The sequence below is a fragment of the Rhincodon typus genome, chromosome 16 (assembly GCF_021869965.1).
Source record: "Rhincodon typus isolate 14 chromosome 16, sRhiTyp1.1, whole genome shotgun sequence".
Lineage (NCBI taxonomy): Eukaryota > Metazoa > Chordata > Chondrichthyes > Orectolobiformes > Rhincodontidae > Rhincodon > Rhincodon typus.
The window spans coordinates 29,414,033-29,431,578 of record NC_063347.1 but is presented as its reverse complement, the minus strand read 5'-3'; the positions used below and the strand labels follow the sequence as shown (position 1 = coordinate 29,431,578).

At 40.4% G+C, this 17,546-nt stretch overlaps 1 protein-coding gene across 1 annotated transcript in view; it reads left to right on the top strand.

Moving 5' to 3' along the window:
• Positions 1–6,513: 6,513 nt before the first annotated feature.
• il17rd (interleukin 17 receptor D) overlaps positions 6,514–17,546 on the top strand; it is an 80,772-nt gene continuing 69,739 nt past the window's right edge. The window contains exon 1 of the mRNA XM_020512318.2: positions 6,514–6,633. Coding sequence (XP_020367907.2) covers positions 6,514–6,633 — 120 coding nt within the window. The remainder of the gene's footprint in view (positions 6,634–17,546) is intronic.

Here is a 17,546-nt window from a genome sequence, read left to right as displayed (position 1 = left end):
GTTTTTTTTCATGATTTCTAGCTGTTTTGACTTCAGCAGGCTTCATATTGCTATAAATTCCATTTGCTGTTGCATTCTCAGAAGCTGACCAGCTCTCTAAGGTTTTACAGCAGATTTGTAGCTCGGGTTGTGGATTTTGTAGTTGGTTGGCTCGCCGAGCTGGATGTTGTTTTGCAGACGTTTCATTACCATGCTTGGTAACATCATCAGTGCAGTCTCCAATGAAGCGTCATTGTGTTTTCCTGCCTGTGATTTAAACCCTGGAGTCTGTTGAGCTGGACCTCACTTCTGGTTTTCCTTCGCAGTGGAGTGTACATGGGGTCGAGCTCTATGTGTTTGTTGATAGCTTTCTTCGTGGAGTACAAGGCTTCTAGGAATTCCCGTGCTTGTCTCTGCTTTTGCTTGTCCCAGGATCTTGGTGTTGTCCCAGTCAAATTGCTGGTTCTCCTTATCCATGTGGATAGAAATGAGTGACTATTGATCGTGTCTTTTTGTAGCCAATTGATGTTTGTGTAACCTCGTTGTTAATTTCCTTCCTGTTTGTCCGATGTAGTGTTTGTCACAGTCTCTGCAAGGAATCTGGTAAATGACACTGGTCCTGTCCATAGTGGGTAGTGGGTCTTTGGTTCGGGTGAGCAGTTGTCGTAGAGTTGATGTGGGTTTGTGTGCTACTCTGATGCCTAGTGGTCATAGGAGTCTTGTGGTCAGTTCAGATGTGTTCCTGATGTAAGGTAGCGTGATGAGTGTGGCGGCGTGTGTAGTATCTTCCTGGTGTCGTTCATGTAATAGGCAACTTCTGACCCAGTTTTGTTGGGTATCCATTGTCTCTGAATACCTGGAAGAAGTATTCTTCTTCTTTTTGGCATAGCTCTGTGTTGCTCTAGTGTGTGTTGCCTGTTTAAATAATGTACTCACGCAACTTCGTTTGTGTGTGTTAGAGTGGTTGCTGTTGAAATTCAGTACTTGGTCAGTGTGTGTGGCCATCCTGCGTACCTTTGTTAGGAATTCTCCATTTGTCCTGCGCTCTACCATGACGTCCAGGAATGGGAGCTGTTTGTTCTTCTCCTCTTCTCTGGTGAATCTGATTCCGTTGAGGGTGCTGTTTATTAGTTGGTGTGTCTCCTCCAGTTTTGTCCATTTAATAATGACGAAAGTATCATCCACATAGTGTATCCATAGTTTTGGTTGGATTAGCAGAAGGGCCGTACTTTCCAGTCTCTGCGTCACAGCTCCGCCTATTCGTCCAGAGATAGTTGTTCCCATGGGTGTCCTGTTGATCTGTTCATTATATTTGGTCGTTAAAGGTGAAGTGGGTGGTGAGGAATAGGTCCTGTAGCTTCAGCATGTTGTCTGTGGAGATGGTGACATTGGGGGTCTTGTTCTTGTTTTAGTAGTGCTGTCATTGTTTCTCTTGCTAGTGGTATGTCTATCGATGTGAATAGGGCAGTCACGTCGAATGACACCAAGGTCTTGTCATTATCTATTGTTATGTCCTTGATGGAATTGAGGAACTCCCGGGCTGAGCAGATTGAGTGGGGTGACTTGCTGATGAGATGCTTTAGGTTCCTTTGTAGTTCCTTGGCTAATCTATGTGATGGCGTGCCTGGCAGGGAGACAAGGGTCCAAGGGGTATTTCCAGTTTGTGTACTTTCGGGAGGCCGTAGAATCGGGGGTTGTTAGTTCCTTCGGGTTTCATTGTTAGGAAGTCTGTTTTGTTGATATGTCCGGTCTATTTGAGTCTCTTTAGCGTGTTAAGGATCTTGTTGCCTAGTTGCGGTGTCGGGCTTGTCTGCACATGCCGGTATGTGTTCTCGACGGCTAGTAGTGTATGTCCCTTGGAGAGAGAGTCCCGTTTATTTAGTATTACTGTCATACGCCCTTTGTCTGCTGATAGTATTGTGATGTTCTTGTCCTTTTTCAGTCCTTCGAGGGCTTTCCTTTCCAATGTGTTGCATGAGAACATTATTTATATATATTATCCTATAAACACACTGCTGCAACACAGAGTTACGCCGAAAAGAAGAAGAGTACCTCTTACAGGTATTCAAAGACAATGGATATCCAAACAACTGGGTCAGAAGATGCCTATTACACGAACGACCCCACCAATTTAATATGTTTCTAAGCATACTCACTTCAAGGATGGTGATTTGCTTTTAGGCCTAAATTAAACAACCATTTCTTTTGCAAGGAGCAACTTTGCATATGTTCCCTACTGTGAATACTTGAACAGAAACTCTGAAGAAGTAGTATAAACAATGTCGCCTCAATAAATAGTGATGTTCATTGTTATCTTTTTAGTCGTTAGCTTACTACTGCACGAATATTATTTATCAGTAATCCCTAGCAATTCTTTTCAAAAGGTATTCTGTCTGCCGTACTTGTGAAAACAAAAATCGTATGTGCCAATTTATCATTCCCAAACAAAATATTTCTCTTTTGTTGCACTATTTCTAGCATAGTCAGTCCATTTAATAAGAACAAAATCCTTAAATGCAGGGACTGTGTTATATGGGGATAAAACAAATCACTGGGATGGAATTAACAGATGTAATCCCATTTTATGGTTCAGTTAGCATTTACAAAGTGCCTGAACTTTGCCCTCATTATTAATTGAATTAAATTCAATTGAATTATTACTGTTTGCAGCCCCTTGCACATACACATTATTAGTCTCCATATTGGATTTCTTGTGTTTACTGTAGCTTTAGCACAATCAAGTACAAAGTGAATGTTATATTTATTTTTGCCTTCAATGTATTGAATTAACACATATACTAATGTTCAACAATTTAATGCTGACCATTCATATTTAACTGAGTTTAATTCCAAGGCTGTGATGCTCTTGTTTCTACTGAGGAATAAAAAAGAAAATTAATTAAAAAGCACAGCTTTGTTGAAGTTAAACATTAACAGAATTCAAGGGGTTTTCAACAGCAACAAGAACAATTTACTTATGTCTTTAATGTTGTAGAATGCCTCAAAACACTTATAAGTGTAATAAAACAAAACTTGACACCAAACCAAAAAAGGAAAAATGAGGGCAGGCAGTTTTAAAGGAGCCTTTGAAAGAAAGTGAGTGAAGTGGAGAAGTGGTAAATTTCACAGAGGAAATTACAGAGCTTCGTGCTTAGATAGCTAAAGGCATTGTTATTTGTGGTGATAGTGCATAAGAGGCTAGAGTTGGATGAACATAGAGTACTTGATGGGTTTCAGAATAAAAGGAGGTTACACATATAGGATGGGGCAAAATTATGGTGGGTTTTGAGAATGAAGATTTGATATTTAAAATTTATTGGTGAACATGGAGCCAACATTGGCCAAGAGCTCAAGGTTGATGGGTGAATCAGGGCATAATCTTTTAGATGTCTTTGTACAAACTAAAATTTATGGAAGACAGAAGATGGGAGGTTGATTGAGAGACAATTAGAATTGTCAAGTCTGAAGATGGAAAAGCATGGATGAGGATGTCCACAACAAATGAGCTGTGTGATGAATCTTGAAATGCGGTGAAGTTGGTAGTAACCCCACCTTGAAGTCGGAGATTGTGGGTTCAAGCTCCAGTCAAAGCCTTGAACACAAAAACAAAGTCTAATATTCAAATTTGGTACTGATGAAATAGTGCATTGCTGTCCTTCAGATGGAATTATTAAACTTAAAACCCATCTGTATTTGAGGTGGGTGGTATTTTGAAGAAGAGTAGGGGAGTTAACTTAAGTTGTCCTAGCCAGTTATTCCTTTAATCAACGCCACCTAAAAATAGATTATCTGGTCATTATTGGATTGTGTTTGTTTGTTGGAGTGTGCGGTGTGAAAATTTGGCTACTGCACTTTGTGTTACAACAGTGATTACATTTCCAAAACAAAAATTGGGCACTGTAAAGTGCCAAGAGATTCTGCAGTCATAAAAGGTGTTATACAAATGGAAGTTCTTTCTCCTTTCATTTGATAACCTTGTTTTATCCCTTGTCTGTAGGAAGGAGGACTTCATCGACAGGCACAATCCCATAGGTGACAGTTGTTCTCAAAAAGATAGTTAATTGTCAACAAAAAGATGGTTAATTGTCATGCCTGAGCCTAGAGATTGAGTTGGCTTTACAGTCAGAATACTATTCATTTATGGAGGCCACCTGCTGCAAATGTAACTGCTTAGATTTCAACAAACCCTCACTTAAATACATTTAACTGGAAAATTGGTAGGAGTTCACTCTGAAGATCTGAAAGGCAGATGACTTGGTACAAGTGGGAAGAGGCAACATTCCTCATCTGTACCTTAACTCCATATTTTCTCTGACCTAGACCCTCTTCAATGGTGTTCCAAATTCCACCCAACAGAACATCATGCAATAACTTCCATTCTATATTAAACCAAGGAATATTACTTGACTTCAAAGGTACTGCACATTATCTTGCTCATTCTTAAGGCATAAGGGATAAAAATAGGTCACCTCGATAAGTTTAGGACATTCAGGAATAAGAATTGATCCAGATATTCCAGTCTTCGGGTATTTGGAGACAGATTGTACACCGAAAGATGTATGTTGGGAACTTAATTGTCTGAGACATTTAAGCTCTGATGGCCAATTACTTGGTGTCTGGAAGTCATTGATTCTGAGTTAAGAGTTCCAATTAATTAACCTCAATAGTTGGACAGAAAATGCTCTCATCCTAGCTAAATACAAAACTGTTTGTCCCGCTGCTCAATCAATCATTCACACTGACCTCCACCCCACAGATACCAGGACTCCTGTCTAATCCCAAACATCCCTTGTGCCCAACTCAACACCTGTCAAATTCACCTCACTCACTTACTTAGCACCTGTACTAGCTCACCCATCTCTCTCACACACTTGCCACCTGTACCTCCTCATCCACCTTCCAGGCTTTCAAAACCCATCTAGCATCCTATTGTTTCTTACCTATCTACATGTCACCTTGTCCCTTCATCCAGCTGCCACCCTACTCCTTTTTCTACTTAATGTAGACATTTATGTTCTCTCGGTAACTATCAAGTATCCTTGGGATTTCTGAACGTTATGCTTACAGGTACATGGAAATTATTGCTATAAAAAAGGTTGTGGTTTCCTTACAGATCAACACTGATGCTGCCAACATGGTTTTCTACACTGCTTCTGTTGTGGTGGATCATGCATCAGAAGTCCAGCTGGAAAGGTCCTGGAAAGGTAGATGGGCAACTGTTTTTGTGATCTGCTCTGGAAAAGGGATTTTGACTAGATCAAAAGATTTGAGCCAATACTGTATGGTTAGTGGTGTAGGTGCAACCAGTTCTCTGAATCACAAGTGATTATAAAATTGGGTATAAATTATGAATTTAAAAGACATGAAAGATGGAAGATGAAAACTTGTGTTAGAAATCAGTGAAACTAATTATGAGGGAGACTTGAGTACATAAATTATTAAGGAAGTTGCAATGTGGACGCAGACAGGAAAACAAGCCTGTATTTACATTAGACTTTTAATAACCACTTTTAATATGTTTGAGGCCTTGAACAGTGGGCTCGGAGGAGTTAAACAACTTCAGAGCACGATTTCAATTCCTCCATTTTGAGTATGCCCCTGGGTCATGTTTGTTTTGTTGGCTTTGCTGTCAGGAGAGTGGACTCATTTACACCTATGTTGCACCTAATCACTCATTTACTTCCACTAATACTCCCCTTGTCTTTTGGTCTGGGCACCCTCACTATCAGTTCCATTAACTCCCCCTCCCCTCCCAAGTCACTCACCCACCCCCCCACCCCCCACTTCCAGTTCTGAACAAGCATCATACTGAATTTGAAATGTTAATTCTGTTTCTCTCTCTACAGATGCTACCAGAGCTGCAGGGTTTCTCCAACAATTTTTCAATTTTGTTGCAGACAATAAAGTTCTTTTTGAAGTGTTGCAATGGAAGAAATGGGACAGCCAATTTGTATTCTGCAAACTCCCACAAACAGCAAAGTATTAATATCCAAATTATTATTCTTTTGATTGGAGAATAAATATTGACCAGGATTCCAGGAATAACTCCCTTAGCCATTTTCTGCATAGCCTCACAGGGTCTTTTACATTCATCCCCAACAGAATCGGTATAAGATAGACAAACAGGAGGCCGGAAGAACACAGCAGGCCAGGCAGCATCTGGAGGAAAGGAACAGTAATACATCTTTTGGAGGCGGGGGAAACAGCAATCCTGCCAGTGCAGCACTCTCTCATTGGCGCACTGAGCTCGCAATCTTGAGTTTTACTCTGCAGCCTTGGAGTGGGACTTGAACCTGGTGAGTTAGAGGCGAGTGTGGTACCAACTGAGCACGGTTGACACCACACACACAGCGGGGGACTGAAAGGGATTTCGTTTAAAGCTGCAAAGTAGGCGTGAAAGAGAAGACAGAATGCAGCTGAAGGAGTCTGTTTGGTTGTGTTGTGGAGCTGCCTCAGGTGGGAGCCGGGAAGCTCAGCACAGCAGCAAGGGGTGGGGGCGCATGCGCAGTGGGAGACTCCGATGGGATCAGGACGATGGCAGCTTGGCTGAAAGTTTGCTTTTTGCTGCTGACTTTCGGCTTGATTTCCCAGCACGGGAGCAAGATTGTTGCCGCCAGGTCCAAGCAGCGGGGCCCGTTGCTGTGTCCCTCTAAAGTAAGCAGAGCGGTTTCTTGTGTCGGAGATCAATAATGTGTTTTTTTAAAACATAACTTATTTGCGGAATGGAAGGAGGGGGAGTTTGTTCAGATCGTGAAAAACTGCGGGGGAGCGGTATCTGATCGAAATTTCCTTTGCATGTAATCTGATTGTGGACCAGTTTTGTTTTGGATGCCGATATTTGTTGGATGAATCAGTAAATCTGAGGGCAGCTTTCGTCTGTCGATGGAAATGAGAAAGATCATAACTTTCGTGGGTTGGAAATAGCAGCAAAGGCAAGAGTTTGTCATTTTTTTTAAATTTGTGGTTTAGCAGCGACTGAACGGGCAGTCAGTGAACTGTTCAGTGTTAAAGACGGATTCACTGCTACCAGCCCAGTAGTCATCAGGAGGTTTCCTTTATCTCCAGAGGGTTACTTGATCTGACCTGTTGAGTGATACGGAGCCTTTTGTTATTTTAATGAATGAAGCTCGACCTTTTTACCTTCGATTGATCAAAGGGTTAGCAACAAGTGTAACCGTTTTCCTTCGTCAGTTTCATTTCCCATTGCACATCATGTAATCTGCAGAGTTCAAACCAAAAGATTGTGGCATCAGTTTGTTTTAAATGTATTGTTTGAAAGGAGAATTCTGCGGGAAGCCTTTATTTCAAGGCAGAGTGGGTGTAGTGATGAATGATCGAATGCCCCCGAAAGCATTGTTTGTGGGGCAGGATTGCCTTTGAACTGAGACCTCAGTCGGAAGTAAAGTGGCCCATTTGCGACTGCATTAAACTCCTTGGTATTTCCTCTTCTTAACCGCAGGCCACTTCGCATACAAACCAGCTGGCTGATTGTAACTGTTGAGGTTGCAAACAGAGCAGAACTCTTTTAATCACTAGGGTGCACACTTTGGTAGCTGTTGGTAATATTGTTAGGTTAAAAAATCTTATTCGTTGACAAATTCCGAAATCGTGGTTATTTCTACAGTTTGAAGTATATAATGTATATTTAAATAACTTTTTTGACATTTGCTTATGATTAGTGTTTTAGAATAAATTTATGTTGCTGTGCTGCATTGTATTTGGTAACATGCTACAAATGATATGCAATTCAGAATAGCTGGTGGACATCCCAGGCGGTTTATAGTCTCTGGTTCCCAGATGGTGTTTGATTGTGTTTACCCTGGGGCCATTTGTCCTGCTTCCCCCCCACCAGTTTATTTTAAATGAGCCATGTTACCCTTCTGTGTTCTTCTAATGTGAGATTGTTGCTTGACTTGTGCTTTCTGATGGCAGTTTTCTTTAAGTCAGAACGTCCTTGATGTGGCCGCGTGCCTTTGGCAGTACTTCAAAAATGACTAAATGTTAAAATAAATTTCCTTGGTTTGACTTCACGAAAGGCACATCTTTTCAGATTTTCCCACATCCCATTGATTTTTCTTTTTTTTTCATGGAATTATGGGCAAGTCAACCAGTCTAATGGTTGTTGCCTGCCCCTAATTGCCCTTTGAACTGAATGGCATGCTAGGCCACAGAGGGCAATTAAGATTCGAGTGTTAAGTGTTGGCTCTGGAGTTACCCGTAAATGATTTTTGACCAAGTAGATTTTCTTCCTTTCCCCTAAAGGATATTGTTGAATCAGATGGGGTTTTACATGGTTACCATTACAGAGACTGTTGAAGTAGGATTTGAACCCATGACCCCAGAACATTAACCTGTGCTTCTGATTAACTAGTCCACTGCATTACACTACATCAGTTGGGTCTGTTGTTTGGAGCGGAAAACATTCTTTCATGCAAAATTACAGAATGTATACATGGTTGAGCTGCCATTGGGCAGATGTTAGCAACTGCTGCACCACTAGAATTGAGCAATATGAATTTCTACGGCTTGGAAAAGATGTGTTTGATTTAATTCAGTAAGGAGCCAGGTGATGTTTTTCCTATTTCTTTTGAAGACTGCTGAGGTTTAGGTCTAATGTTGGCCATCCCTGCAATATACCACATAGCTGTGATTATTAGGATGTCTAGGGCATTACAGCTGATTTACAAGGATGTTGCCAGTATTGAAGGGTTTGAGCTATAGGGAGAGGTTGAATAGGCTGGGGCTTTTCTCCCTGGAGCATCGGAGGCTGAGGGGTGACCTCATAGAGGTTTATAAAATTATGAGGAGCATGGATAAGGTAAAAAGCCAGGGGTTTTTTTCCCAGGGTAGGGGAAAGATTTATAAGGGACCTGAGGGGGCAACTTTTTCACGCAAAGGATGTTGCATGTATGGAACGAGCTGCCAGAGGAAGTGGTAGAGGCTGGTACAATTATAACATTTAAAAGGAATCTGGATGGATATATGAATAGGAAGGGTTTAAGGGATATTGTCCAAATGCTGGCAAATGGGACTAGATCAATTTAGGATATCTGGTTGGCATGGACGTATTGGTTTGAAGGATCTGTTTCTGTGCTGAATAACTCTGAGTCCGTGACACCTGCTTATTTAATTAAAATACAAATTTAACATGATAATTGGTAATGGAAACACTGGCGATTTGAAGTTCTTTCTCTCTGAAGCCCAAGCCTTTGTTGTGGATCTACTGAGTACCTTGTATGAGTTCTGTTAACTAGGTGAACATGAAAAATTGAACCTGGGGCATTCCTGTTTATGCTTGGCTCAGTTTACATTAGACATTAGAAATTTGCCGAATGAGCTATCTCGTGTACTTTTGTTTGTTGTGAAGTTGATAACTAACAAATAACATGAGCAATATATTTGTAACAAAATTTTGAGATATATGCATTGTACAGCTGGTAATGTGAACACTTCAAATGGACATTAAAATTAATATTTTTATGCAAGTCAATGTTTCAAAGTTCATATTAAAGTTCAAGCTTTTAATATTAGGGCACCCATTCAAAGAAATCTGTTACAAAAGCAAAATCCCATGGATGTTGGAAATCTCAAGAACCAAAAATGGTGGGAAAACTCAGCAGGTTGAGAAGAGAAACAGGATTTTGGTTTGAAGCGGTCCGATGAAAGATTATCAAGCAAAAACAATATCGCTGTTTCTGCATACATGCTTCCTGACCTGCTGAATTCATTTATTTTTCTGTTTCCAGCAAAAGAAAGTAATGTAGATAGGACAATGTACTGGAATAATGAATGCATTTGAACCTGAAAATGGTTGTAATTTTGCTGTACTTTGAATGTTAGATATTAAACTAGTACACTATGATTTTACGCTTCCAGCATCACTTTTACAAAAAACCTAATTGTAAAGATGTGTGTTGATCTTCAAAATCATATTTGAATTCCTTCGCAGCACAAACAGCTGCATTCACAGTGTATTCCATAATAGTTGCAAATAGAAAATATCTATGTATTGTATTTTAGTTCTGGGGAAGAACTTACTTTGTTCAATTTGCTTGTTTATAGTTCATTCATGAAATACTTCAATTATTTGAGTCAATATTCACATTGATTTCAATGTAATTAAAAAAAAATCCTTGTTTTCTTGTCAAACTTGAAACTGTATAGCCAAACAACCTCAAGACTTCATGTGTTCTTCTGGAGATTGCCCAAAGAGTTCCTTACAAGTGTGGTTTTAGTGAACAAATTATTTTTTCCTTTCCAATGTTCTTGTTTTTGGTTTTTGTTTGGAGATATTCATAGAATCATATTTGGCACATCAAGAGCATCCAACCCCACCTTATTCCTTTAACCCTGCATTTCCTAAGGCTAATCCACCTAGCCTGCACATCCCTGGATACTATGGGCAATTTCGCACTGCCAATCCACCTAACCACCACGGCTTTGGACAATGGCAAGAGACCACAGCAACTGGAGGAAACCCATGCAGACAAAGTGAGAATGTGCAAATTCCACACAGACAGTTGCCCAAAGTTGGAATCGAACCTGGGTCCCTGGCGATTTGAGGCAGCAGTGCTAACCATTGAGCAACCGTGCTGCCCTGCAGGAGAATATTCATCACCATGACTCGGATCTGAACCGAGGTTGCTGTGGCCACAACACAGAGTACTAACCACTATGACACCATGGTGCCACACAGCAATGCACGCGCATTAACTTACACAAGGATACAATCTTTCCTGGACTTGCATTGGTTTAAGTTCACTTACCTTAATCACTGTCGACAATTCACAAAAACATCATAAAATAAAGTTTGACACTGAACCACATAAGGAGGTATTTGGCAGATTTTGTAAGAAGGTAGGTTTTTAGGTTTGTCTTATAGGAGGAAAGCAAAGCAGCAAGGTGGAGGAAAATATTCCCAAATTTGAGGCCAAGGCAACTGAAAGCATAGCCTTCTAAGTTTCAGCAATTAATGTTGGAAATTCAGGGTTGTGAGCAGAAGAGGTTACAGAGATAGGGAGGTCAGTGCCATGGAAACGTTTAAAAACAGGGTTGAGAATTTTAAAATTAAAATGTTGCTTGACTGGGAGCCATTTGTAGGTCAGTGAGAACAAGGGTTAGCAGGAGAATGGGACTTAGTGCAGGTTGAGACATGGACAGCAGAATTTTGGCTAGTCTCAAGTTGATGGAGGGTAGAATTTGGGAGACCAATGAAAGTACATTGGGAAAGGCAAGTTGGAGATAACAGAGGCATGAATGACAGTTTGTGTGAATAGGTTATACAATTAATTTATAGAGAAATCGGCTGTGGTGCAATGAATGGTTAAAATCTGACAGAAATTAGAGAAAGTTCTGTGGTTCATCAAGTTAATGGAGAGTGATCTAGGCTATTTAAATTCTGAATTTGGGTCACTGGCTGACCTCGTGTATGTTTAAGGTCAACTTTTTTCTTCCAGAACTGCACTTGTGATTTCCAGTAGTAGTTCTAATCCTTCTGAGGATAAAATGTCTCGTAGTTCAGCTGTGACTGTTTGTTTTGTTCATTCCTGTCTGTGATTGTCATTACTCTCTTGGAGCAGGAAACTAAAGATAAAGTCCCTAAAGCACTTATCAATTTTTTTTTGAAGAGGGGAATAATAGCATTTATTGTACTGGATGTCATCTGCTATATCACTCCAGCAGCATAAACTGATTCAGTCTGAGCAGGAAATGCTTCCATATAAAATCAGTTCAAGCTTGTGGCGAATGTTACATGTGTCTGATTTCTGGCACAAATTGCTGACAGCTGCTGTTTGCTGTTCCTTCCTCAGTTCTTGAAGTTTATATACATAACTTCTTCATGTTTGGAAAAGCAGTGCCACTTTACCAACATTCTTCATGGTGATAATGCCAGAATTTATCAAATGCTGATCATGGTATGTAGACGCTGATTACCAAGTGTCAGTTGTCAATACAGAGTTATAGAGACATACAGCATGGAAATAGCCCCTTCAGTCCAACTCACTCAAGCTGAGCAGATATCCTAAATAAATCTAGTCCCATTTGCCAGCATTTGGCCCATATCCCTATAAACCCTTCTTATTCATATACCCGTCCAGATGCCTTTTAAATGTTGTAATTGTCCTAAAGTTCCAAAACAATGCAGCAGCTTATTAAAACAGTAATTACAACTCCTAGAATTCAAGGAAATCAGCTCCAACACTGAAAATACCTCAAAAAAGGAGCAGCTCTTACAGCTGCAATTTTTTCCTGTCCTCTATCTTTGATTACACAGAATCCTTTTCTGAAATAAGTTCCTGCATTAGCATTTATAATTAGCCAAGGGTGTGCGTTCCTTTAATATACTAAATTATAATTCTGTTTTGGAGGGCAGGTTGATCAACTTTCATCTGCCTGTAGAAATCAATCATCATGTTTTGGATCCCCAAATCAACGTGGGATATTGGATGAACAGACATTTCTCACCAATTCTGTCCAATAAAAATGCATCCTGCAACCTGCAGGAGGCTGCTGAGCTGTAACTTGACAGGTTAATACTTGATGTCCCCAAGGAGATGCAGGGATACTGCTGGATTTAAACATCCCGTTCCTTCTACAGATTGATTCAACCTCCTTTTGGATATTGGGTTTCAATGTAATCCAAGTAAGAAGAATCCCAACACCAGTCTAACCTGTTCAAACATGCTGTGACGTATGTCCTTGGCAGGTGGAATTTGAACTCTGGCCTTTGGTTCAGAGGTAGGGACCACTGTACCAGAAGAGGCCCTCTCAGAGCACTTGTTTAGATATTTTCTAATCATTGTGTTCCGAAATGCTGTTACACACTTTTGATCCGGGTGGGATTTGAATCTGGGCCTCCTGATTTAAAGGTAAGGACCTTACACCTACACCACAAGACCCTCCATTCCAGTACAAATTTATCCTAACATTGGATTAATGAGCTTAAAATAGCTAGTTTATCAATCATCAATGGTGTTCTAGATCAGATCTATCTGGTTCAAGCATTGGATTACAAAGTCCACCCCACTGATGGTTGTCTTGGTTTCAAGCGTTAATCATAGAATGTCACTGTAGGGCCACATCGGCATGAAGAGAACATGCTTACCATTCGCCATCCAACTCTACATGAACGTGTATGTGCAATTAAATTAAAGCAGTACCCTTCTTCCAAAATAATCATCAATGTTCAGTTCACTGTTGATTACTTGATTGGGCTTTTGCCAATTGCATTTCCTAACCCTTACGGATGTTGGCTCCATGTGGGGTACAATTCTGTGGATGTTGGTCACCCCTCTGGCGCCTTTTCCAAGTGGCATTTTTCAAGATTGAAGAACGATGGCTTGACTCAGGTACTGGAGGATATCTGACACCCACCAGAATGCATGCATACAAAATTTTCAGAAGATGGCGAAAGAGAGAATATTAAGTCAGTATAGCAAGGATGAGGCCAGGTGGCCAATGCCAAATCCACGCAGCATTCTGTGAAACATTGTGGCCAATCCTTTTCCTTGGCTGTACACAAGGAGGAAATAATCCAACTCTGTATGAGTTTTACTAACTGATGCATTACTGTTTAATAAGGTTGTTTTATATTTAAATAGCAGCTGCAGAACCATAGCACCCTTTGAAGAGCCTGTGGCCTTCATAACTCTGCCCTGTTGCCTTACTTGGTGTTCTAATCCTCAACAGGGCCCATTGGAAACCATCCATTGCTGTGGTTTTCACATCTGTAAATTCATGAATGTTGTAACATCATGCTGCATTTATGAACCTTTTAAAATGTGTTGAGGTGATATTGTTTGTTTTATATAGCTAAGAGTAAATCTCCTGCAAAATTCTCATTTAAGTTAAAATGACAAGATGTAATATTGCCTCCGGATATTGTGTATTATGATCCAAAGCAGAGATGGCAGCAACATCTGGCTCTGTTCATTGGGAAGTCAGATATGGGTGACTGTCGGTTGCCAATTTTACATTACAGAGAGCCATTGATGGCAGGAGCACTGCAGATCTGTAAATATAAATGTACTGGTGTGTTTTATGCTACATTACAATATATCTCCCATTAAAATTATTAAAATTTTAAACAGCCACAAATTTCTCTGCCTTCAACATGCCCTCGACGCACGTACAGTTCATTTAACATCACTGTAATGTTAACAAAGCAGAAATTTTGGAATCAGATGGCAGGCTTACGCAGCAACAATTTTTTTAAAAATTGTGTGGCTAGGCAAGCAGTTGTAGTTTAATGTTGATTTAACAGTCCATTTAACATTTTCAGCTGATTCAGTGAATGGTTGTGATACTACCAGGAATGAATCTCTCAGATCTGAAGTTTGGTATGTGGCGGTGGTCTGACTTGAATGGCCAGAGAGGGACACAGCAACCTTCCCATGATTCTCCTGTTAAATCAATTATTCCAGATTGAAAATTTGTGAACTAATGATATCAAGAAGACAGACAAACCTTGGTTACTTTTCTTCTGATCCAAACATTATAAACCTACAGGAAAATGATGATAATGACAAATTTAGACACGCAAACGTCTTGTTTAATAGTTACAACAAGGATTACACAAGTCAATTGTTATCTATTAAATACAGTTTTATTTAATCATTTGCAAAGTATGTTTTTGTCATAACTAAAGCAGACTTATTCTGTTACTGCTGTGACACATCCACTACTACATACTGGTTTATTGGGACCTGCAGCCTGTCTCTAATAAGGGTTAACCCCACTGTAATAAATGTACACAGCTGTAACTGTTTGAGCACCCACACAGAAGGCTGAAGATAATTAAAGATCACCGGATGTTGTTCCGGAGCATGTACAATAATCCAAAACCAGAAGAAACAATCCTTTTGGACACTTAAAATCAAATGAAGAAGCTTCAGCAAGATTGTGTAGCATTTGTGAAGACAACACATGAGTTAATATTTTTTGACACAGAATTTCCTTGAAACAAAAGAATAAAGATGGACATTTGCACTACAGCAGCCAGGGAAGATTTGGAATGGTTGGGTTGGGAGGTGAGCAGAATTTTTGAAAAAAACTGACTGAAATCTTGAATGAAATGATGAAACTTCAATCAAGTAATGAACCAAAATGTTAAAGCATGAAAAGATGGAAGGTTGATTGAATGGCCAAGGTAGCAGGAAGCCTGTGAAAATGGGAGTGATAGAAGCCCTGGAAGACGGGTATGGGGTTCAATCCATTGTGCATTTAGGATATTAAAAATTCTTTAAGGTAATGAAGTCAAAGTTTAGACCAAAGGGTGGCATCAAACGTATGAGACCCTGTTCCAAGTTTGAACAAGAGTGTGTGATGTGTAGCCAGTAACAGATCAGAGTGGGAATGGGAAGAGAGTTGGAGTGGTGCACTATGGGAACTTCAGATCCCATTTTATATGGAGAGTAAATATTTTGATTCTATTCTGTTCTCCTAGTTTCTCCGCCTTTGTCTCATCCCTTCTGATAATGTCACCTTCAAAATTGGTGTTTGAAAAGTCTTCATTCTGCTTAACTGAGGATTTCATAGATTTTTATAGAATCCCTACAGTGTGGAAACAGGCCCTTTGGCCCAACAAGTCTGCACCGACCCTCAGAAAATCCCACCCAGACCCATCCTCCCAATAACGCACCTAATCTACACATCCCTGAACACTATGGGCAATTTAGCATAGCCAATCCACCTAGCCTGCACATTGTTGGACTGTGGGAGGAAACTGGAGCACCTGGAGGAAGCTTGTGCAGATACGGGGAGAATACGCAAACTCTACACAGACAGTCGCCCAAGGGTGGAATTGAACCCAGGTCCCTGGCACTGTGAGGCAGCAGTGCTACCCACTGAGCCACCATTTTTCTACATAATCCCAAAAGCATGAAGGTGTCTTGCTTATCCTCACCTTTCAGTCCACTAGCCTCCATATTTAATGGATTATTCTCTAAATTTTCTGCCTCTCCCACAATGAAACCACCACCAAGCACATCGTACCCACCCTCTGTTCTTACAGCATTTCAAATCATCCTGAAGAGACTCCCATTTGCATCTGATACAATTAAAAGACATTTATTACCTGCCCTTTTACTATGTCCCATCCCATGGTCTAGGCTCAAACATTCTTTCCAGGTGAAATGGTGAGTTATTGCTACAATATTTTCAATACTGTATTCTCTATTCACAGTGTATGCCCCTTTATACTGGGGAGACTAAAACATATTCCATGGTTGCTTTGTAGAGTAGCTCCATTCAATCCATGAGTGATCCTAAGCTTCCAATTACGAGTCATTTTAATTCTTCACCCAGGACGTTTGAGGACTTTGGGACTATACTCATTGGAGTTTAGAAGGGTGAGGGGGGATCTAATTGAAACTTACCAGAATACTGAATGGCATAGACAGAGTGGATGTTGGGAAGAAGCTTTCATTGGTAGGAGAGACTAGGACCCGAGGGCACAGCCTCAGAGTAAAGGGAAGACTTTTTAGAACGGAGGTAAGGAGAAACTACTTCAGCCAGAGAGTGGTGAATCTATGGAATTCACTGCCACAGAAGGCTGTGGAGGCCAGGCCGTTGAGTATATTTAAGACTGAGATAGATAGGTTCTTGATTATCAAGGGGATCAAGGGTTACGGGGAGAAAGCGGGAGAATGAGGTTGAGGAACTTATCAGCCATGATTGAATGGCGGAGCAGACTCAATGGGCTGAATGGCATAATTTCTGCTCCTATGTCTTATGGTCTTATGGACTTATGGCTCTCACTGTAACCGTTCAGTTCTTGGCCTCCAGCACCAATGAAGCTCTTGGAATATCACATTTTTTAAAAAGATTATTTTTGTGCTATGGGGTGTTACAGGAAAATCCAGCATTTGTTGCTGATCCCTATTGCCCTTGTATTGGATCTGGAACCACCTGTAGGCCAGACCTGGTGAGAACAGGAGATTTCCATCCCGAAAGAACATTTGTGAACCAACTGTTTTGACAGCAATTGCAGATATTTTCATGGTCATCATTATTAAGACTAACTATATATTTAATACTTTTATGAATTGAAGTTCAATATCACCAGCTGACATGGAGTCCTTGTCTTGCCTTCAAATTGTTAGCTTGGGTTTCTGATTAGCAGTCATAGAATCATACAGCATGGAAACAAATCCTTCGGTCCAACTCATGCATGCCGAGCAAGTTTCCCAAACTAAATTAATCCCATTTGCCTGCACTTGGCCCTTTTCCTTCTAACCCTTTCCTATTTATGTACCTGTCCAAATGTCTCTTAAATGTTGTAACTATGCCTGCATCTATGACTTCTTCTCAGCTCATTCCACATACAAACCACCCGCTGTGCAAAAATTGCCCTTCAGGTCCCTTTTAAACCTTTCTCCTCTCACCTTAAAATTATGCTGCCTAGTTTTGAGCTCCCAACCCTAGGGAAAAGATCTTTGCTATTCACCTTATCTGTGCCCCTCATGGTTTTATAAACCTCTATGAAGTCAACCCTCAATGATCCAGTGAAAAAAAGTCCTAGCTTATTCAGCCTCTTCTTATAACTCAAATCCTCCAATCCCGGTAAC